Source organism: Sceloporus occidentalis, unplaced genomic scaffold, assembly GCF_023333645.1.
Source record: "Sceloporus occidentalis isolate IW3139 unplaced genomic scaffold, rSceOcc1.0.p SCAF_2, whole genome shotgun sequence".
Classification (NCBI taxonomy): Eukaryota; Metazoa; Chordata; class Lepidosauria; order Squamata; family Phrynosomatidae; genus Sceloporus; species Sceloporus occidentalis.
The window spans coordinates 194,188,681-194,212,845 of record NW_028316982.1 but is presented as its reverse complement, the minus strand read 5'-3'; the positions used below and the strand labels follow the sequence as shown (position 1 = coordinate 194,212,845).

Below are 24,165 nucleotides of genomic sequence, written 5' to 3'. Positions count from 1 at the left end.
CATCTGAACCATCTTACATAAATCTTCGCACGAATAACCACAAGCTCAATTCCATCTCTTTCATCCTTTTGTTCATACATTCGATAATCAAAACCTATATCTTTTCTACTCGTTCAGTGGGTCATTTTCAGGTTTTTCCCATCTAGGTACTTTTAAAACACTCAGCCAGTCCTTCTCCCATTTATCTCCTTTCCCATTTCTTAATGAAATTGTTAGTTTGTCCAATGAGACCATATCATATAGTTTCAAATACCAATCTACTATATTTAAAGCTTCCTTGTTCTTCCAGTTTCTTGCTATAATCATTCTAGCCGCTGTAGTCATATAAAAAAAATTGTTCCTAAACTTCCTTTCCAACTCTGTTTCTTTATCCATCATTGCTAACAACAGTAAGGTTGGCTCGGATTTTACTTTGACATTTAATATAGATTCAATTTCTTTATGAATTTGGCTCCAAAATTTTTTAATCTTTTCACATTCACATTTCTATCTGAAATAGTTTCATATCCGTTATATATCTTTCCAAAATTTGTCTATATAAGTACCAATTACATTTGAGTCCTCCTGCTAACAATTCTTCCATGGTTTTAATTTTAATAATCCCTTTTTGTATGTTCAGTATATTGCTATACATGACCCACTCAGTATCTTTCATCCTTTCTCGCCTGAAGAAGGAGGCTTCATTTGTGGATGTCCATAATGGAATTTTTGGGACAAAAAAGGTTTATACTTCTGCCATACTCTTAATAATGATTTCCTTTATGGGCAGTCTGTAACCCACCATAATTCCTTGGCATCTCAGCAAGAGTGATACTATGGACTTTCATGTGAGACGCAGGTGCCTTGGAGTTGGGTGCAAATCATGCATCAAGAGGTGACTTATGTTGCCAAGCTGCCCCTTTGAATTAGGGTTCATCAGCAAAACCACTGGGATGTTAAGGGAAGGAACACAGAGAAGAGCCCAAGTATATGCCAGGTACACCTCCAACCCCTTTTGGAACATGAAGTTCAGTGACTGGAAATAACTAGCGAAACTGGGCAGGAGGGAAATGTAGAAAAATATTCAGGTGAGCTGTACTTTATGGAATTGATGCCTGTATGCATCTAAGCCAGGCTTTCATGCCCTGAAATGAACTGTATAAAAGGCTATGGCAATGCCACCTTTTCCAGCAGCATCTTCCGGCTTCCTTGGCTTTCTGAAGCTGAGCATCTTCTGCTGCCGGTAAGTTCTTTTGAGCTCCATCTCTTGTCAGATCTGGGAAAGAAGGACTTCTTTTTGAATCCAGGAGCAGAGATACTGGGGACATTAGACTAGCAGGAAAACTAATGTTTACCGGCATGAAGTCGAAAGCTTTCACAGCCAGCATCCATTGCTTTTTGGGATTGTTTTGGGACATGTGGCCGTGTTTTGGAAGAGTTTATTCCTGACGTTTCGCTCTCATCTGTGGCTGGCATCTTCAGAGATGCTGGTGGCATGGAAGAGAGTGGGGTATATGTGTGTGTGTGTATATACATATATATATGTATATGTGTGTATGTGTGTGTGTGTGTGTGTGTGTGTGTGTGTATATATATATATATATATATATATATAGTGCCCCTCTTTTTTTAAAAATCTGTAAGCTCCTTTGTGTCACAAATGTGGGGAAAAAGTGGGATATAAATAAAGAGACAGTGGTATCTGCTAGGGTTTAGTTCCGGGATATGAAAATCTGTGGATGCTCAAATCACAATTAAAATCAATGGCATAGTCCCTTTTATAATGATGTTTCTTAAATAAAATGACAAAAATCAAGGTTGGCTTTTTAGAATGTGTATTTTTTTTCCAAACTGTGGATGGTTTAATCCATGGATAAAGAATCTGTGGATATGGAGGGCTGGTTGTGATGATGATGATGATGATGATGATGATGATGATGATGATGATGATCATGATGATGATGATCATCATCATCATAATTTTCTTTTGAGCATATAAAGGCAGGCTCATTTTGGGGTGCCTTTGGCCAGCAGGCTTGGAACGCAGCCATTCAGGGCTTGCTGGGTCATGACCATTACTTCCGTTCTTGTCGTTCCAGACCCTTCTCCATCTCTCCAAGATGAGCTCCATGCCAATCGGTGTCAGACCCTTCAAGTCAGTTGGATCCTCAGCTGATGTTCTGGGCTTGATGTCTCCTCATGGGCCTGGATTCATCGACAGTGAAGTGATGGAGGCTGGCATCAGTGGGACCCTTGCGGGCAGTGGTTTCAGCCTGGGCCCAGGGACTCAGGTCAGAATAGTCATCCGATTTCCAATATTTCATATTACTATGCAATCTAGAATTGGAATGAGAGATTGGTAAAAGCCACTTGATGGGAGATGATTCACCTTGTGTTGGCTCTGCTGATGCCACCCTGGCATCTCACTGTCCAGGAAAAAGCAGAAGGCCTCCTCCCCGACTGCAACCCCCTGTTATGCATCTGTGACTGAAGCTCCACCAGACCTGGGCTTCCTAGAGGTTGAGCATCCCCTCATCCACTCCCCCAGTTCCATAGAAGGTTTCCTCTGGCTTTTCCTATCATCTGCACCTGCACCCAGTTTTCCAGCATCCATAATCCCAGTTAGACTGGGAGGGACCCTCTTTCTGCTGATATCTCTTCCTTCTTTCTTGCTTCCTCCGCTTTGAAATTGCTTGTCCAAGACCATTTTTCTTGCGTTCCTCTTTGGCAATAAAGCTTCCCTGCAGCATGCCATGGCCTTCTCTGACTTTATTTGGACAACAGACTGCCAAAATAAAGCTGCTTCATGTCTCTTTGGAGGTATGCTGTTTAAATGATGCATGCTTCCTAAGAATCTGGAAGCTGCACCAAAGCCACACTCCATTCCTAAGCACTGTAGTGCAGCTTTGGTGCAGCTTCCAGATTCTTAGGAAGCATGCATCATTTAAACAGCATACCTCCAAAGAGACCCGAAGCAGCTTTATTTTGGCAGTCTGTAACAGGCCTTAGTTTTTACAATCCATACCATGGGCATGTTCTTGGAGATGAAGGGTGGTTGGTGGTGGTTGGTGACCATTTACCCATGCAGCTATGCGTGTCTGATGTTGCACACAAGCAAACATGGAAAGGTCCAAGCGCATGAGACTGAGAGGGCGGTATATCTGGATCAGTGATAAAAACCTGGTGCCCTGCAGATAGGGTTGCCATGTCCCGCCTGGCGGCGGGACATTCACGATTTTTAACAGGTCTGTCCATTCCTGTCCTGTTTTTCAACTTGGCCCACGTCGTTGGCTGCCCCTGCGGTGGGTGCTCCTGCGAGCGGCTGCTCCGTGCATTTTTGCGCATCACGCTGCATGCTCCGCCATGCTAACCACTGATGTGGTCCTTGCACGCATGTGCCGCCTCCAGCAGCCCTTGTGCGCGGCCACTTCCAGCCACTAGCAAGCACCAGAGGAGCGGCCATGTGCCCCGGCCCCAGGAGTGGTCGCTTGCAAGGGCCAGAGGAGCGGCCACTCGCCCAGGCCCCAGGAGCGGCCACTTGCCTGGGGCTGGGTCGTGCGGCTGCAACTCCAGCCCTCATGCGCAGCCGCTCCTGGGCCCGGGGTGCGAATGCGCCGCCTCCAGCGGCCCTTGTGCACAGCCGCTCCTGGGGCCAGGGTGCGCATGCGCTGCCTCCAGCAGCGCTTGCAAGCAGCCACTCCAGCTGGAGGCGGGGCATGCGCAAATGGCCACAGCAGTGGCCGCTCGCCCAGGCCCCAGTAGCAGCCTCTCGTGACCTCCAAACCAGGACAAATGTGAAATGGAGGACAAAATTTTACCCCAAAGGTAGGTCATATTTTTAAAATGTTGTTTTTTGCATGTCCTCCATTTAAAAAAATGTCCTACATTTGGGGTGAAAATTTGTCCTACATTTGTCCTACACTTTTGACACTTGTCCCCGTTTGGAGGTTGCCAGTTATGGCAGCCCTAGGTGTAGTAGGCTGAGTGATGGACTACAACTCTGGAGACCATGGTTTGAGTCCCAGCCTGGGCATGGAAACCCACTGGGTGACTTTGAGCAAGTCACATGCTCTCAATCTCAGGGGAATGCAATGCCAAACCTCTTCTGAACAAATCTTGCCAAGAAAGCCCCATGTTAGGATCACCTTAGGGTCACCATAAGTCGGAAATGACTTGAAGGTCCTTCAAAAACAGGGTTTTGGACTACAAATCCCAGAATCCTGTAGGAGTTGTAATCCAATTTTTTTTCAGGCTCTGCAATAAAGCCTAAATACTCTAAAGGCACCAGTCCCATCAGATCTTGGAAGTTAAGCAGGGTCAGCCCTGGTTAGTACTTGGAGAGACAGCCAACAAATAACCAGGGGCTGTAGGCTAAATATCAGAGGAAGGAACTGGCAAAACTACTCTCTGAGTAGAAAACATAAGAAACCCTTTGAAGGCACATACACACACAAAATAAAGTGATGGTCTTCTGCACTGGAGCAGGAACAGATTGTGCTGAACTTTATCAGTGGTATTTCTTTCCCCAGATGCCAACAAAGATGCTGCAGTCTGACACAGACTTGTGATTTTGGGCTTGGAAGTCTTCCTCAGCTCTCCAAAAGAAAAGCACTCAAATTATTTTCACCATTATTTGAAGCCAAGCTCTTAATAGAGTCAAGAATGGCATTCCAACTGGCACAAATGAAATGCACTCAGCTGTCACTAGCATGGTAGTAGTTTTATGAGAAAGACATTTTTAGGAGGTGATTTGGCAGGAGTCAGGTAACATGTTGGATTGCAACTGCCATTATTCATCACTATTCACTAGGGCTGATGAGAGTTGCAGTCCAGCAACCTTTGGAGGGCCACACATTACTCGATCTCTGATACAGGCTGGGATGACAGAATCCCCCTATCCTTCTGTGAGGTCTCCCCATTGCTGCTTTTCCATCCTCTCAGTGTTACTATGTGTCTTATCTCTCAGTTGGCAACTTAAGGGGGAAAGTGGTACTTCTTTGGAGGAAAAGTTCAGCCTGGGGTCTCTAGTCATAATGTGTGATATTTAAATACTTTGGTTTGGTGTCATTTATAAGTTGTAGTAACAGCAGGGCTTAGGAAAGTTACTCTTTTTTTTTTTTTTTGGACTTAAATTCTCAGAATCTCCCAGCACGGCAGGTAGCTGCCTGGGGGATTATGGGAATTGAAATACAACAAAACAAAACAAAAAACCCTTATCATCAGCTCTGCTGTAAATAGTACTATAGTTCTTCCCAGCCTCCATAGATTTAGCCACTTCTTGGAAATCCTAGTTCAGAGTGACCTTATGTATATGTTCTGTTTAGGTTGCCTTTTCCAACAGAACTGAGGCAAAAACTTTCTTTTTTTATACTGGTGTAGTATTGTTCCTTTTTTTGAACAGGAAGATCAGCTAGGCTAGAAACAGCTAATTGTGAATTGTTCTTACTTGACTGTAGCATTTACCTCTGAATTTTCACAGAGGGTAAGATGTATTAATTTCAGTAGGATTTGCTCCTAAGAAAGAGTACAGAAGATTAAGTCCTTCCTTATTAATTTGTAGGTAAATACTGTGTTAAGAGAACTGGTGTGGGGTAGTTGTCTGAGTGTTAGAACAGAGCTCCAGAAGACTAGGGTTTGGATCCCACTTCAACCATGAAAACCTACAGGGTGAACTTGGGCAATTCATACTCTCCCTGCCCTAGAGGGAAACACATTGCAAACCTCCTCTCAATAAATCTTGTCCAGAAAACTCAAGAGTACATTCCCATAAGTCAAAGTCAGCTTGAAGGCACATAACAAATACCATGCTAAATACGAAAATTTTCACACCAGCTCAGAAGTGCTGGTAAAACGTTGCTGGAGCATTGAGGAAGCGCACATGTGTGCTTCCTCATTGTCAGGGAATTATCGGCTCTCCTCTAATATCAGTGAAACGTGCCAGGAGAGGAAATTTCCTTTGAACACAAAGTTTCCGTTCAGAGGAAATACTCTCTCCTGGAGCAATTCACTGATGCTAGAGGGAGCTGACGATTCCCTGACGATAAGAAAATGTGCCAGGTTTTCACACACACATCATTCCTCAACAATGTTTAGCAATATTATGGTTATAATACTTAAGTATGGATGGGTGAACCCATTCTACTTAAACAGACGGTCAAAGGGATTTGTCCTTCCCAAATACACCACTGAGCTGGAACTAGCCACACATCTGCCACAGCTTTCTGACTCTTCTTACAGGGCAATACTTTTTAAGCTATCAGCAACACTCCACCCCCCACCCCCCGTGTAAAGGACTGGCACTATATTTCTGCCAACTGTTTGTTTTTTTCCTTGAAATTCTCCAGGAACTAGCAGCCAATGGTTTAAGGCCTCATATCAGTGTAGGGTCCACCATTCTGAGTAGCAAAATGTTGTCATGGTTGTTGTTGTTGTTGTGTGCCTCAGAACTTTAAAGCATGAGGAAAGAGAATACAGAGGAATTGAGCATGAAGGAGCAGGAAGCACATAGTGTGAACATAAAATCAGGGGAGTGAAGGCTTTGTGGTAATAAATGGCTTTGACTGTCAGACTACCTCTTTGAAATAGTGAACGTTTATATCCTCCTAGCAATAGTGAATGTTTATGCTTATTAGAGCATTAAATAAACAATGAACCAATTGGCATTCTACTGCATAAGACTTATTTCAGGAAAGCTCTCCATTCCCACAGATTTTGTGGTGCTAGTAAGAACTGAGAGAGATAAGACAAGGCAGGGCCAAACAGTATGAGGAAAGGAGGAGCCATGGGGCGGACTGATTATGTAAGGCCATCATTGTGAAATCAGCATGGGCTCATTCTGCACACCTCCCTGAAGTGCTCAATATAATTCTGTATGTTCATGTGCTGGTGCTTTTCCCCTTGCAGCTTCCTTCCTTAGGCACTGTCTGCACTAGCATAAAGTGGAGAATAAGGCATGAGCACAATTCTAATCCTCAAGTGTGCATGGGATGTAACACTTCCAATTGCTGTTATGATTCAAATTATTAATTAATGTATTAATTAACAAAGTGCTTTTTATTACTGGAAATATTTTATAGGCCTGGTACACACCACCAGGAAGCAGTGTCCTGGCGGCAATAGTAGGACTAGGGTGCACGCACCAACTGCATGCTCCGGAGTCCTACTACGTGCAGGCGGCACCACTATTGTGCAGCGCCACTCACACAGGGGGCATGTTGATGACGTGTGGGCGTCTTAGCGCCCACACATCTATTCCAGGAAGCGGCATCGTAAGGGCTGCAACACAACTCTTACGACGTTGCAAAAAGGAGCCACTCTAGGCGGCTTCTTTTTTGCTGCACAGCGGTGCCTCGCCATTTGGTTGTTGTGGCAACGCTATGCAGCAAAAAGGGGTGGCGTTTTCCTGTCTGTCTGTACTGCCCCATAGTGTCTTTAAATGTAAAAAAAATCTCAAGGAGATAACATAAAATATAAACAGTACTGTATAAGGAACACTAAAAGAACAGCTTTAAAATACTCTGATGCAGTTAAGTAAAAATAACAGTGAGAGGTTTAAACCATAACTTTTTGTATTTTTTTAACCAATGGCAACTTTTAATTTTATCTGTTTTAATGTTTGAAAGCCAACATGAATCTCAGGATTTGGGGAAAAAGCAGAATCAATGGTAGATAGAATAATAAACATAATGACTGAACATAAACAATGAGATACAGCCAGCATGATGTAGTGCTTTGAGTTTCTGGGAGACCAGGGTTCAAATCCACACTCAGCCATGGAAACCAACTGGGTGACCTTGAGCAAACCACACTCTTTCAGCCTCAGAGGTGGACAATGGCAAACTCCCCTCTGAACCAGTCTAGCCAAGAAAACTTCATGATAGGTTTTCCTTCGGTTCACCATAAGTCAGAAATGACTTGAAGCCATATACCATATTTTCTGGTGTATAAGACGACTGGGCGTATAAGACGATCCCCAACTTTTCCAGTTAAAATATAGAGTTTGGGATATACTTGCCGTATAAGACCACCCCTCTTCCAATGCACATCAAATAAAAATTTAAAAAACATCACTGCATTTACCCCAACTCGTTCTCTAATCTTGGCTTGCTTGCTTGCCTGCTTGCTTATCTCTCTCTCTCTCTCATCTATCTATCTATCTATCTATCTATCTATCTATCTATCTATCTATCTATCCATCCATCCCTCTCTCTCTCTCTCTCTATCTATATCTATCTATCTATCTATCTATCTATCTATCTATCTATCTATCTATCTATCATCTATCTATTTCTCTCTATATATATATATATCTCATCTATCTATCTATCTACTTATCTCTATCTATCTATCTCTATCTATTTCTCTCTCTCTATCTCCCTCTCTCTCTCTCCCTCTCTCTCTATCTCCCTCTCTCTCTATTTCTCTCTCTCATCTATCTATCTATCTATCTATCTATCTATCTATCTATCTATCTGTCTCCCTCTCTCTGTCTATCTCCCTCCCTCTCTCTATTTCTCTCTCTCTCTCTCATCTATCTATCTATCTATCTATCTATCTATCTATCTATCTATCTATCTCTATCTCCCTATCTCTCTCTCTCTATCTATCTATTTCTCTCTCTCTCTGTCTCTCTCTCTCTCTCTCTCTATATATATATATATATATATAAAATCTATCTACTTATCTCTATCTATTTATCTCTCTCTCTCTTTCCCTCTCTATCTCCCTCTCTCTCTTTCTCATCTATCTATCTATCTATCTATCTATCTATCTATCTATCTATCTATCTATCTATTTCTCTCTCTCTCTCTGTCTATCTCCCTCTCTCTCTCCCTCTCTGTCTATCTTCCTCTCTCTCTCTCTCTGTCTATCTCCCTCTCTCTCTCCCCCTCTCTCTATCTCCCTCCCTCCCTCCCTCCCTCCCTCCCTCCCTCCCTCCCTCCCTCTCTATTTCTCTATCTATCTATCTATCTATCTATCTATCTATCTATCTATTTCTCTCTCTCTCGGCATCTATCTGTCTGTCTGTCTATCTATCTATCTATCTATCTATCTATCTATCTATCTATCTATTTCTCTCTCTCTCCCTCCCCCCTCTCTCTATTTCTCTCTCTCTCTATCTCCCTCTATCTCCCTCCCTCCCTCTCTCTCTCTCCCCCCCCCTCTCTCTATCTCCCTCTCTCTCTCTCTCTCTCATTTTTTATTTTTAGTTTTATTTACCTCAGGCCTTTGCTGAGGCCTTCAAAGCCTGCCTTGCCTACTATAGGCCAAGTTTAGGGGGACTGATGCCCACAAACGCCGGCTTCCAAAGGCCTCCGGAGGGCTTTGGAAGCCAGCAGCCAGGGAGACACCCCCGCGCCGGCTTCCAAAGGGCTCCGGAGCCTTTGGAAGCTGGCAGGACAACCAGGTAAGTGCTCTTACCGGCGTACAAGACGCCCCCCCCAACTTTTGACCCTGTTTTAGAGGGTCAGAAAGTAGTCTTGTACGCCAGAAAATACGGTAACAACAACAAACTAGGAAATGCAGGCCAGGATCAATTTGTAACACACTAAAATCTACATATCTTTAATGTCTATTGTAAAAACAGACAAAGAGCAAGAAAGATAGGTGTTGAATGGGGCTGTAGCCCCATGCCTTTGGTTCAGACTGACATCTGAAAATGATTGCTCCATATTGCCGTGGCCCCCAGATTACATAAAGTTTTTGTGTCACCAGAAATTATAGAATATTATAGATGTGGAGAGGGTACACTGCATGATTTTACCAAAAAAGCTAGGGATATACTTCTTCTGTATATTCCTCCAAATATACAATGATAGCATATTTGGAGGAATTTATTAGTTCAGCAGGGGAGCCTGCAAGAGGATCATTTTCACCTATGTATAGCAGTTCTAACTGCAGGAGGACTCCAAGTTAATGAATAAAGAAGGTTTTATTTAGGAATATGCAAGAGAGCATACAAATACACAGTAACAATTCACTCTAAGACACCATGCAAAATCGAACACAGTAGAGGTATGAAAGTTGGATAGTGGAGGCTTAGAGTTGTAGAGAGGCTAATGTTTACCAGTCCTGCAGAGGAATCAATGGGAAGCAGGGAGTGGCTCAGACAGCAACTGAGAGCAATTGAATGAGTGAAAGAGACCCTCTGTGCACACACAAGGCTAGAGTGGGGGCTGATATTTATATTTGATTTCCTAGTCTTGAGGGGTACTTGGTGCCAACCTGCAGTATAATAAGCTTGATTGTCTTTCCAGAGAATCAACAATGGGGTTCCAGAACAACCAATGGCTTTAACTTCAGAGTAACAGAAACATTGATGGGATTTAGGACAACCTCCAATATGGATGGATAGGGAAGTTGGTTGGGAACAAGGCAAGGGGTATGTAGGATATATGGTCTTATTTGCCTTTTATCACATTAGCTTTGCTGCTGGGATAGACCCGCAATGTAACTTTCTTAGGGCAGATCTTATAGTATTCACCCATCGCCAGGCAGTATGCAGCCCGTATGCAACCCAGGCTTCTCTGGACTTGCCCCACATCTTTTGAAGAACAGGAAAAGCCCATTGTTGAAAAGCTGCGAGAGAAGCCCGTGTTGCATATGGGCTGCATACTGCCCAAAGATGGGTGAATGCGATAAGATCCGCCTTAAGAAAGTTACACCCCGGGTCTTACCCTGGCAGTGAAGCTAATGCAACAATCTCCATAGATCCTCTTCAAGTAAATATGCCTTTCCCATGGGAAACTTCCTAGTGTTTCAAAGGTCATTGTGACCTCTTAAAACATGTCTGGCTCTAGATATTAAAATATGGTTGGCCCTCTGTATCCACAGATTCTTTATCCATGGATTCAAGCATCCACAGCTTGAAAATATTTTTAAAATTATATATTTTAAAATAACTCCAAAAGGCAAACATTACTTTTTGCGATTTTATATAAGGACACCATTTTTACTATCCCATTGTATCTAATAGGACTTGAGAATCCCCAGATTTTGGTATCCACAGGGGTCCTGGAACCAAACCCCAGTGGATACCAAGTCCCCACTGTCAGAAAATATGGAACCCCATATACAGCATGGAGGTGTCCGGTGTGCTAACAACAGGACATGGGAGGGCAGTAGGATTGAAAGAGAGAGAGGGAGGGAGGGAGGGAGGGAGGGAGAGAGAGAGAGAGAGAGAGAGAGAGAGAATCTTGGGGCCCTTTCACAGCACACAATGAAGATTCCACAGGACATTGCTTTGACAGTTAAGTGGAATGATAGGTACTATTTTTTATTTTTATTTTTCACTGTGAAAGTATCATAAAACAACAGCCACCAGTACTGCCACAATGCAGCTACATCTGTACTCTGGGGAAACTGTACAGAATAAGACATGCTCCCATATAAGGATATCCTATATAAGGATAACTGATCCCATATAAGGGCAGCTATTTCTTTGGGTGGAAACAGAATGAGTCTCAATAGAGTGAAAAGTGGAAAGTCCCCCCCCCCCCCCATACACCTCTTCAATGGTATTTTGAAGTTGCACATGGTGAAATTCTTCTGCTACCAACAGGGTTAGTTCTGGAAAGCCATATCAGGTGACTTCTCTTCAGCCGCATTGCTATTATGATGTGGGATGCTACAGGATTCCAGCCAATCTCCCATTCTGCATAATGTGCCAAAGTGCTTCATGCCTATGTTAAATACCATTTAGATTACTGACACATGCTGTATCTTGGGCTGCCATTGAAAAGTGCTCAGAAACTTCTGTTGGCTCAAAAAGCTGCAGCCAGATTATGACTGGTACTGTTTACCGGGAGCCCGCATCTTCCTTGGTGCAGCTGCTCCATTGACTGCTGGATTCCAAGCAGAATTCAAAATCTTGGTTACAGTGCATTATGGCTTGGATCCAGGCCGTAGCAACCTATATGAGTCATAGAATCATAGAATCGTAGAGTTGGAAGAGACGACAAGGGCCATCCAGTCCAACCCCCTGCCATGCAGGAAATCTAAATCAAAGCATCCCCAACAGATGGCTATCCAGCCTCTGCTTAAAGACCTCCAAAGTAGGAGACTCCACCACACTCCGAGGGAGTGTGTTCCACTGTTGAACAGCCTTTACTATTTCTTTGAATTCATTTTTCATGATTTCCCCCTTTTTCCATTTCTTATACATGGTCCGTTTAAAACTTAGCTCAGTTGAAAGTTCCTTAGTCATCCATCCTGGTTTCTTGAGACACCTCCTATTTTTCTTTCTCACTGGAACTTTCTGAAATTGTGCCTTTGGTATCTCCCTTTTGAGAAACTCCCATTCATCCTGAACTCCCTTATCTCTTAGTATTTCTGACCACAGGATCACCCTCAATACTTCTCCAAGTTTACTGAAATCCACTCTCCTAAAGTCTAGAATGTGTGTCTGATTATGCCTGGCTTCTCCTTTCCACTGTATAACAAACTCCAGGAGAACATGGTCATTTCCACCTAATGATCCCACCACTTGCACCCCATTAACTAAGGCGCATTACAGACTGCCCCTTTGGGGCAGCCTGTAGGCGCTCCTTTCCCTGGTGTATCGGGGCCTCAGCTGCCAGACCAGCAGCCCCCAAGGCCCCGATCCACTGTTTTCCAGGCCGGAGGGAAGTGGCAAAAGGCTGCTTCCCTGCAGCCTGGAAAGCCTTGAAGCCCCAAGGACACCCGGCGGCGGCGGGGAGGAGAAAAGGGGCCACTTGGCCCCTTTCTCCTCTGCGTCGCTGGGCGCAGCCATGTAAAGGCTGCTCCCAGCAACGCAAACCTGGAAGGAGCTCCGAAACGGAGCTCCTTCCAGGGCCGCAGAAAGGGCGCTCTATGCGCCCTCTCGCGGCCCCACTACGTCACAACCGTGCCGCCCCGTTTAGATGCGGCGCAGTCGTGACGTACTAATGGCCGCCACCATTTTGTGCATGCTCCACGCGTGCTAGGGTTGGGGGCGTCCAGAAAGGACGCCCCTTTCTTATCCTAGCACGCGCAGAACATGCACTTTTAGGCCCGTCTGTAACGGGCCCAAGTCATCTTTGTTGGTCTAAAATAGTTGACCCCCTTGTTGCCTCTTCCACCTTTTGGTGTTTCTGTCAGAGCACTTAGATCTTCAAGAGGAGCCTTTCTCTTGATCTAAGCATGGATGCCCAGGTTTCAGGTGTGGCCAGGAGTGTAATTGCAAAGATAAAACTAGTGCACTAGCTGCACCCATTCCTTGAAAAGTCAGATCTGGCTATGGTGACACATGCCTTGATTACATCCCGTCTGGACTATTGTAACGTAATCTACAAGGGGCTGTCCTTAGAAACTGTTCGGAAACTGCAGCAGGTATAAAATGCTGTGGCCAGGCTGTTGACTGGGGCTGGCTACAGGAATCATGTCATTTCCCTGCTGAAACAGCTGCACTGGCTACAGGTCCATTTCCGGGCAGAATTCAAAATGACTGTTTTGACCTTTAAAGCCCTAAATGGCTTGGGTCCAGACTATCCTGAAGGGCCATATCTCCCTATACAAGCCAGCCCAAGTGCTAAGATTGGCAGGAGAGGGCTTTCTCTCAGTCCCACCACCTTTGCAAGTGTAGCTGGTGAGGACTCAGGAAAGACCTTTCTCCATGACTGCTCCTCGACAGTGGAACTCCCTTCCACTGGACATCAGGTCAGTCCCCTCCCTGCTCTTTTTCTGCTGGCAGCTGAAGACATTTTTATTTGGGCAAGCGTTTGGTGGCTGAATTTGAGTCCAAAACATCTGGAGAACCAAAATTTGGGAACCACTGTTCTAAGTTGTGGGCTTTAGTAAACAGTAAACTGAGCCCAGAAATCAACTGATGAACAGTACGGCTGGTATGGAATCAATGCTATGTCCACTTATCACCTAACTTCTCAAATAGTCAGCATTTTGCACCAGCTTCCAAGCTATCTTTTAAAGCAATCCCATGTAAAGTATATCATAGTAGTCTAGCCTAGATGAGGCAACAATGACATAGTTCTGTCCTCAGACCTTACTGTAACATTCATGGCTTCTTGTCCTTCTAACACTATAATTTATCCTGAGGGGAAACCCAGACATATCCGCAAGAAAGATGTCTGTAGACACCAAGTATCCCAAGGGGGAGTGGAAACAAAGTGCAACTCTAGCCTAGCTGGTACTGCAGTGGATGCTGATCCCAGTTAATGCTATCTGCAATAAAAATATAAAAACTTTGTTTTGTCAGTTAAAATTCAAATAAATTCAAAGACACAACAAGAGTTTATACTGGACCACCTCATATCCATTTTGGCAGAGATGCCAGTGAACAGAACTATACCTTTACAGAAGCAGGTCTTACTGGAACCTACAAACAGATGTCTGCATTCATAGATTTAGCATTTAGCATGTGAAGCAATTAATTTGCACCATCCACTTTTTATGCTAATCTTGTACATCTGGCAGAATGCACATGTTTTGTTTCCCACTTCTGTAGAACTCCACCTTTCCTTCAAGATAAATGAACAGACTCCATATTGATGGAAATTTCTCCATACTGCTTGGTTGCTGGTGACACTCCAAATGCCCTTCAGGCTTACTGAAGGATGGGAGGCTAAGGGAAGGAGGGCCACTCTTCTGCCAGCCTGCCAAGAATGTGGTGCATTTTAGCCCACTGAAAACCAAAAAGTACAGGACAATAAAACATTGGACTAGAACTGCCAGGTAAAAACTGATCATGAAATTTAATTGGTTTGCAGAGTTAACTAAACCTAACTGCTGAGGTGACTTGTTTGCATGCTCTTTATGATGTGCTCTCCACAATTTGTCTGACAAGGAATGCTGCATGACTGCTTCAGATAGATAAGGGAAGTGTTCCTGCAGTTTCATTTCTGGCTAGTCTGTCAATCTTGCCCCATTATTTCAGTCCCTGGGCTGACTTTCTCACTTAATTCTGTATCAAAGTGCATGGTTCCAGTTGTCAGTTTTAAAACCACAACTCCATAAGGTTGTCAGGAAGAGAGCCAGAATAATGAGACAGCTGCCTGCCGCGATGCTTCCTAGTTGGTTGGCAAATGACAGAGTTTCCAACCCCAAGAGGTTAAACGTCGAGTGGAAAAACTAAAGGAGGCTCATATAGCCAAATTCAGAAATCCTTTAAACAGCAGCAAAAGTGGCACATCACCCATAAGTGAATGAGAATGCAGCAGTTAAGTGGGTGGTGGGAAAGTCATTTCTCCCTTTGGCACTTTCTGAGTCAGGCTACATTAATAGCCTGGCTAAAGAAGTACTAGCGTAGGACATTTTGTAACATGTTTATCTGAAAACATCTTTTTATGGAGAACAGGCTTAGTTTTTCTCATGTGCCATGCTCTATTTGTCTCTCGCCATAGCTCAAGAAACAATGGCTTGTTTCTTTACAGTTTTCAAAGGTTTTGTTGTGATCCTACCAAGAAATTTAAAACATCTTTTATAATAATTATGGTTTCAAACTATGTCATCCTGTGCATTTTATTAGACTAAAATATTCCAATCATTTTGGAAAGAGAAGCATAGATCATTTGTACTTGGTTTTAACTATAAAATTGTCTCCATTCGCTTTGAACTTTTATAGTAGTTAGTCACAGCATCGTTCTTAACCAAGGCGGGATACAAACCGCCATATAGTACGTCTTCTATACGTACTAGGGTTAGGAAGGGGCGGTGCTTCCGCACCCCCTAACCCTAGTACGTATAGAATACATACAACATGGCGGCGCCCCTTCCACATGGGGGCCGCCATGTTTACGTACTGGGCGCATAGCATCCAGACGTGTCGCGGCACCTATGACGTCGCGAATGCGCCAGCGGCGCCTTGCAACGTCAGAAAGGCACCGCAAAAAGAAGCTCCGAAACGGAGCTTCTTTTTTGCTCCGTGTGGGAGCCGCGCGGTTTGGCTGCTGCGGCTCCCTCGCGGAGCAAATGGCACCGGCGGGAGACCGCCGCAAAGGTCTATATCCCGCCCAAGTCCTACAATAAATATGACAGTAGACCTTTTGTTTCTTGATGTGGAGAAATTGTGTGCAAAGAGGTGGTAGTGGGAACTGTCATTTTCATACATTGAGACACAGCAAAATGATGATATGCCCTGTACCAAAGGATAGGGTAATGCTTTTTTGTACTTATGTACTGTGTGTGGATAATATGTGCCTTCAAGTCATCTATCTATCTATCTATCTATCTATCTATCTATCTATCTATCTATCTATCTATCTATCTATCTATCTAATCTACTGGATCTATATCCTGCCTTTCTCCCAAAATGGAATTCAAGGCAGCTTATAACAATTTTTAAAAGATAGAAATAAAATGTTAATTATAAATGTTAAAAAAATTAAATTATATTAACATTAAAACATAGCATAAACACAGCATAGTTAAAACGTTTTTTTAAAAAAGTAAAAACATTAAAACATTAAAAGCAACACACCAATTATATGCACTTAGGTGAAACATCTGTTAATAATAATGGAAACAAAATACACAAAGCAAGAAATACCTATTTTATAACAGCACTAACATCAGCACTTTTTTTCCTGCTCTGTAAAATAACTGGCTGAAAATGCAGCCGAGGATTGAAACCTGTTGGTACTTCTAATGAGAGCAGATCCATGGAATCAGCTGTTAAATTGTGACTCACTCAACACTTATGCAAACCCCATGCCCACTTCATCTTTTTTTAAAAAAGAAAAAAATCTTTGAAGGGAGGAATCTTATTTTTCCTTCTCTTTCTTTCTCTCCCCCCCCCCCCCCCTCAAAGTATTTCCATCATTTTGATATGAATATTTGTATGGAATGTTTCATACTTATGGCATTATGTAGGTGATGGGTATATAATGATATGAAATCAAAGCAATGATGAACTCAAAACATCATATCATAATCAAATATTTAATAAGGAAGTGTACTCTGAGCTGTAAAAAAAATGATTCTATTGGTCTATTATGATGCGACTAACACCAGACTAGGAATCTTGTGGCCTTCCAGATGTTGTTGGATTGCAGTTCCCAGTATTGTTTAGCATTGTCTATGCTGATCAAACCTTTTGGACCCTGAAATCCAACATTATCTTGCAGGGTTTCATTATTATCACAGCTTATACTATTTGACAACAGCAGTGAGACCAAAATGTGAAGAAACTAGAAAATCTCCATAGAGTGCAGATGGTATGGGTTTGCGGAGACCCATTGATCCCCAACCACCTGGTGGTTAATCACAGCAATATCAAACCTGTGACTACAAGCAGATGTTCCCCAAGAAGTGTGAAGTAGCAAGGACATACACCAGAATTTTGGCATTATGGAGCTGCCCTCTAACTGTTAAGTTAGGCACCGAAGAGGAAAAATCTGAAATTAAATTAAAGTATCTCTGTGGTACCTCCCACAGACACCATATGACTACCTATTTTTATGTTTTTCTTCCTGTGCTTTCTTATGTTCATTGAGACATGGAAAGTGTTTTTAAATGTACAGAATAGATGTGTGGCAATCACATACATTTCATAGGGGTTTAGGGGGATGTAAAACAAATGAGTTCAATTGAAATGTGTAGAATTCAGGATCTGCTAAACATATTTTCTGATGAACAATTATTGCACTGATACTTAACCTATTTTGGCAACTTAGTGGCATTAGTGGTGAGGAAATGTATGCTAAGTTGCAAAATATTTTATGGCATGGCTATATTGAGCAACCAATTCTCCAGGTGCCAAAACCAACACAAAAATATGCTTAGTTCTCATTGCAACACTGAACAAAAGAATATGACAGATAGCTGCACCTCATTCCCTCTGTGACAAGAGCATTGGCTGTGATACATGCTAGAAAACCAGATGTAGGAGAATTTCTTTTTCTGAAGTATAATTCCCAGGATCCTCCAGCCAGTATTGTTGAATTGTAGTCCAAAAAGTAACTTTTACATGCTCTGTAATTGTTAACATGTGCCTTCAGAGTGACCCCAACATATATCAAACCTATACAAGGGGTTTGTTGGCAAACTTTATTCAGAGGAAGTCTGCCATTGCCTTCTTCTATGGCTGAAAGAGAGTGACCTCCCAAGGTCATCAAGTCTGGTCTTCCCGGGTCTTAGTCCAACACTCAAACCAGTATATCATGCTGGCTTTCATTCTGTATGGAGACTAGATGTGTATTATGTTCTTGTTTTTGCCTTCAAATTGTTTCCAACTTATGGTGACTCTGAGGTGAACCTCTCATGTAGGTTTCTGAGGCTGAGAGCGTGTGACTTGCCCAAGGTTTCCATGGCTGAGCAGAGAATCAAATTCTGGTCTCCAGAGACATAACCCAATGCTCAAACCACTGCATCATGCTGGTCCTTATAAGAGAGTTGGAGGTTTCTCTTTCAGGATGGGATAGGGGCTAGAAGTGGCAATACATTACTCTATAAAGGGAGAGGATGCACAGTTAGAAAAGTTGTATGGAGATCCTAGAGAATCTGTTGCTTATTGATGAGCGTAGGAGCTTGAAGGTTTCCCACTGGGTGAGCAAAGCTCTCATCATATACACATCACAGATACATACAGAGAGAATGGTGTCTGGAATAGAAGGGAGTCACATTAGCAAGAAGTGGCTTGGTCACTAATGAACGTGTGTAAACATACTTTCAAAGCTTCATTGGTTCTTTTTTTTCAAATTTGGAACAAACCCAAAATATTTTGGGGGGAAATCTAGCCCAATAGGTATTCTTATGTAACATCCATCTTCAACAGACATAGGAAGTTGCTTTGTATGTTTCAGATGATTGGAGTAACTAGTTCAGTATTGTCTATCCTGAGTGGCAGCAGCAATCTGGGGTCTCAGGCATAGAAGAGTCTTTCCCATTAACTGTTACATGGGGTATATCGATACCACACAGTTATATCAGTTTGATACCATTTGAACTGCCATGGGTTCCTCCTATGGACTCTTGGGATTTATAGTTAGGGGAGATACTTAGAACTCTCTGCTAGAGACCTCTAGTGCACTTTTCCTAAACTAAAGCACTAGAGCTTTCCAGTAGAGAATAGATAGAAACCATGCCAGTTAAAGTGGCTGTCAATCTGCTGTAGTGAAGTATGGATATATTCTGATCTCTTTAAGTGCAGAGAACAGGGATTGAACCTGAGACTGTACAAATATTTGCTCTGTCACTAAACTACAGTCTCTCTTCTGATCCATACAATTTAGGACCAAGACACACTGCAGAAATAATCCAGTTTGAGACTGCTTTAACTGCCCTGGCCCAGTGCTAGGGATTCCTGGGAACTGTAGTTTTGTGAGACATTTAGCCTTCTCTGTCAGCATTCAGGTGCCACAATACACTGCAATTTCCAAGATGTGCTAGCACCGAGCCAGGGCAGTTAAAGCAGTCTCAAACTGGATTATTTCTGCAGTGTGTTTTGGGCCCTAGTGAAGATTAAGCATGCTGGCCTTATACCTACAAGCCAAAATTTCTAATATTTATTGCATAAGAGTTGGGTGCCTCCAATAAAATTCAGCTTTCTGATCTATGGCCTTATCCTTAGGAATCCACTATACAAAGTGATGACACTGCATGTCTTGTCATGGCTAAGAGGATGTGAAATGTAAACCAGAAAATCTATATTTCAAACACTGACCTATCTTGCCAAGATAATGTCTAAGCACACATTAAATCAAGGACTTGCAGCACACCCAGTCTCTAGATTCTTTGAGGCCTCCAAATGCATTTTTAGGTCTTATAAGTTTCTCTAAGCAACACAACCAAATTAAAATATTTTTTTTAAAAAAAAGAAGATAAGGAGAAGTCAACTCCAAGAACTGCATTCCTCTCATAAAACAAATATCAAAGCTTCCATGCACCATGGTTTTCTTTACCAAACAGATTCTCCAGTGTGAGAGGTTATAACTTTTATTCACTTTCAGTTTTAATTTCCTGTGTTTCATGCTGTTGGGAGGTCTTAACATTGTGACCAAACATCAGGTTGGAAATTGGCACCCAGGCCTACCGAGGTTATCCATCCCTAATCTAAAAGCTAGTGGGCCCTGCTTGGTATCTGTTGGGGTTTGGTTCAAGGACCCAGCCACCCATGCCATGGACACCAAAATCAGTGGATGCTCAAGTGCTATTATGTGGTATAGTAAAATGGTGTCCCTTTTATAAAATTAGAAAATCAAGATTTGCTTTTTGGATTCCCCCACCCCCACCCCTTTGGAATATTTTCAAGCCATGAATGGTTGAATCTGTGGACGCAGAATCCATGGATATGGATGGCCAGCTTTATTATTCTGTGGTTTTCTCAAAATAGGCACCTAGATCAAGCTTGCACAGGAATAGATGTAGTTTGCTGGGTTCTGAGCGATTCCTGAATGTGTGGTCTCAGACCGTCAGTGATTATGAGAAGTGAACTGAGCCCATGGTAGGTCACTACAGTTGTTAAGTGAAACAGTTGTTAGGTGACAAATTCTCCTAAACATAATTGTTGTTGTTGTGTGCCTTCCAGTCATTTCCAACATTATGGTGACTCTATGACAAGCTATTTATTTATTTATTTCCCACTTTCCTCCCAAAATTGGGACACAAAGTAGCTTACAAATTAAAAAAATAATACAATTAAAAATATACAAAAGTGGGCATTAAATAGAATTAAACTGGGATAGTATTAAAATACATCACTCATTAAAAAATAAAATGTAATTTAAATGATAAAAATCATAGAATCATAGAAACGTAGATTTCGAAGAGACCACAAGGACCATCCAGTCCGACCCTCTGCCATGCAGGAAATCCAAATCAAAGTATCCCCGACAGATGGCCATCCAGCCTCTGTTTAAAGACCTCCAAAGAAGGAGACTCCACCACACTCCGAGGGAGTGTGTTCCACTGTCGAACAGCCCTTACTGTCAGTAAGTTCCTCCTAATGTTGAGGTGGAATCTCTTTTCCTGTAGCTTGCGTCCATTGTTCCGGGTCCTGTTCTCTGGAGCAGCAGAAAACAAAGTTGTTCCCTCCTCAATATGACATCCCTTCAAATATTTAAACAGGGCTATTATGTCACCTCTTAACCTTCTCTTCTCCAGGCTAAACATTCCCAGCTCCAGGGACGTAGCCAGGATTTTAGGAAGGGGGGGGGGGGGTCCAGACTAATGCCACCATTATAATGGGGTTTGGGCACAGCAGCGCAGCAGCACGCACCATTCATTTTTCTAATGGAAGGGGGGGTTCCGGACCCCAAGACCACCCCCCCCCCCCGGCTATGTCCCTGCCAACTCCCTAAGTCATTCCTCACAGGACATGGTTTCCAGACCCTTCACCATTTTAGTCGTCCTCCTTTGGACATGCTCCAGTTTCTCAATGTCCTTTTTGAATTGTAGTGCCCAGAACTGGATACATTATTCCAGGTGAGGCCTGTCCAGAGCAGAATACATTGGCACTATTACTTCTCTTGATCTAGACACTATACTTTTACTGATGCAGCCCAAAATTGCATTGGCCTTTTGCAAGTGCTTAAGATCAGTACATATTAAAACAGTTAAAATAATAAAATATTAAAACCATAAAATAAAACGATGTACAGACCCTTAAACCTTCAAATCCAGCACCACAGAGCATTAAGAATCCAAACTCAACTATTTATAAAGGTCTTGTGGCACGAAAATGTTTTAGCTTTCTTCTGGAAGGACAGAAGGGATGGGGCCGTTCTGGCAGGGATGGGGCCGTTCTGGCCTCTTTGGAGAGGGGGTTCCAAAGTCTGGGAGCAGCCATCAAGAAGGCATCCTCCTTTGTACCCACCAAATGAGCCTGAGAAGGTGGTGGGACAGAGAGGAGGGCCCCTCCAGATGATCGTAAAACCCAAATCGGCTCTTACAAGGAGATATGGTACTTCAAATAGCCTGGACCCAAATCATATGGAGCTTTAGAAGTTAAAACTAGCACTTTGAATTGTGCCCTGAAATGAACTAGCAGCTAGTGAAGTTGTTGTAACAAGGGGGTTGTGTGACTTGCCCATGGTCACTTAGTGGGTTTCTATGGCTGAGTGGGGATTTGAACCCTGGTCTCCAGAGTCATAGTCTAACGCTTAAGTCACTACACCAACCTGGTTCTCTGGTTCCAGATAACAATGATCATAAGATAAAAACAAAATAAAGGCTTCATCTATCAAGTTCAACAGTCCTGTAGGGTTATTGGGGATGCTGCTGGAGTTATTCTAACTATATGTAGAAATATCACTACAGCGCGCCCACGCCATACGCGGGCGTGCCATACGCAGCCTTGAGCACACGCGCTCAAGCCGCGGGGTGCACGGGGGGGCGGAAAGGGCGGCGCGCCCCACGTGCGCCCGTGCTGCCATGCCACCGCGCATGAGCCCCATTGTTTCCAATGGGGCTCGAGCGTAGGCGGAATTCGCCTTACGCGGAGGGATCCGGAACGGATCCCCCGCGTAAGGCGAGGATGGACTGTACATATCAGCATTTTCTTTCTCTTCTCTGACTATCACTCTTTTTGTCTCTTGAGGCTGTTCTTTGTGTGTCCTGTTATAGAATTTAGATACAGACAAATCTGGATACATGTGAGGGCTTTAGGCCTAAGAGGGAAAAGTGTAACTTTCACAGAATGTTGTTGCCTTGCCCATAAGGGCATCAGCCAAGCATGATGCATTCATGGCAGCTAACAAGGTTTGTAAATAGATCACATCTAGGAAGTCACTGGTGGTGTATGCTTCTTTCCCCATCACTGCACAGAAATTGTGCCATCAAGAGTCGTCCTTCAGCGCAGCTAAATAGCAAAAAATTGAGCTTCACAAAGAACAGTGTCTCAAAAGCAGGTAGCCAGTGTTGCCTTGCTGCTTTCAATAAACCAGGCAAGCTGTGCAATTGTGGATATTCAAAATGTGAATGTACCTGGCTTTAAATTTATTTTTAAAATCTGATCAGTTTCACCAAATCTTAACATCAGTTTTTTTTTTTTTTAAAAAAGAATACAGTATGAAAGGACTTTGTTCAGTTTGTTAGAAACCAGAGCTTTCAAAAAATTTGTGAAGGATGCATCTTATTTGTGCTCATGTTTTTAGATTTCTATGTGAGTGGTACAACTGTATACAGGATTATGACTGCACTGTAAACAACACTGTCAATAAACTGCAATCTGAAATGTTTAACATCTGGCATATTTTATCTCTTTAGATGACTGGTTGAGAAGAAACTCTTGGTGCTGATTTGTCATCACACTGGCTTCTCTTACTTTTATGAACATGTGGCCAGTGACTGCGAGGCAACGTCTCCTGGCACTTTGGGGCATAAAATTCTGTTGGCTTGTCTGTAAATTAAGATCAGGGTCCCCTCCCTCCTCACTTTCTACCTCTGTCAGAGATGAGGGAATAAGTGAGATATCCTATGTTAGTACTCCAGCTTTGGCTCTCTCTCCCCTAGCCATGTTTCAGGTTCATTGGTATGGATCTAGTCTCAAGTTGTCAGGGATCTGAAGGGTTAAAACACAGCACACAGGGAAATGCTTGATGTGTGTGTTTAGCCATGAGCATTCAGCAGAGTGGCAAGGCTGATCAGTACAGCTGAAGCTCGTTGGCTCAAGGACACTTCAGTGCCCAAGTGCACATAGCCATGGATGATGAAACCATGTGTCTGGATTGCACAGGAGACACATGACATGGTTACACACCTGAACTCACTGGGTTTGGGAGACCACATGGTCTGGAGACTACATAAACCCAGGGGTTGCAAGGGATAGCTTGTGGGTTTGAAGTAGGAGTTGGATTGGTATGTTTTGGAGTTTTAGAGATCTGGTTTTGTATTATAGCACTGTGAATAAAGAGCAATTTGGGGATTTTGTTTCTCTGGTGGTTTATCAGAAGAAGCTACAGCATTGGTTTGCTGTGTGTCCCCAGAGGTTCCTGCATTGCTGCAGTTCCTGGAAGACATCCAGTTGCTGTCATCCCAATTGGACCTTGGAGCCACGCTTCAGCTTCTGGAAATTGCCAGCTCTGCTACAAGGGTCTGATTTAACCCCAGAACTCGTTTGAGTTGCTGCCAGTGGTTGTTGGACCCCAGCAGTTGCGCTGACACAAGTTTCTTCCAGACTAGCCAAGAGCCTCAGGATTTGATGGGGGTTGGATGCTGTAGTTGCCATGGGAGGTGGATTCTAATATCATATAACATTCTTCCCATGCCAGTATTTTCTTGTGAATTCCTGATACA

General features: G+C 43.1%; 1 protein-coding gene across 2 annotated transcripts; it reads left to right on the top strand.

Moving 5' to 3' along the window:
- Positions 1–459: 459 nt before the first annotated feature.
- On the top strand, positions 460–24,165 carry LOC149319504 (uncharacterized). Of its 2 annotated transcripts, XR_016280208.1 has the most exons (4): positions 460–1,222; positions 2,079–2,270; positions 14,441–14,667; positions 23,137–24,165. XR_016280208.1 is itself a non-coding variant. In XM_089511840.1 (3 exons), the coding sequence occupies exons 1-3, from the start codon at positions 1,130–1,132 to the stop codon at positions 23,146–23,148; spliced, it is 297 nt and encodes a 98-aa protein (XP_089367966.1). In that variant the 5' UTR covers positions 460–1,129; the 3' UTR covers positions 23,149–24,165. The 2 variants fall into 2 exon arrangements, 1 of the variants encoding a protein (XP_089367966.1); XM_089511840.1 differs by lacking the exon at positions 14,441–14,667.

What these genes read in the sequence shown, in the direction of transcription:
- LOC149319504 (XM_089511840.1), top strand. Translation starts at nt 1,130, where the DNA reads ATGAACTGTATAAAAGGCTATGGCAATGCCACCTTTTCCAGCAGCATC. An exon ending in CTGAGCATCTTCTGCTGCCG is followed by an intron (nt 1,223 to 2,078) that starts GTAAGTTCTTTT and finishes TTGTCGTTCCAG; the next exon opens with ACCCTTCTCCATCTCTCCAA.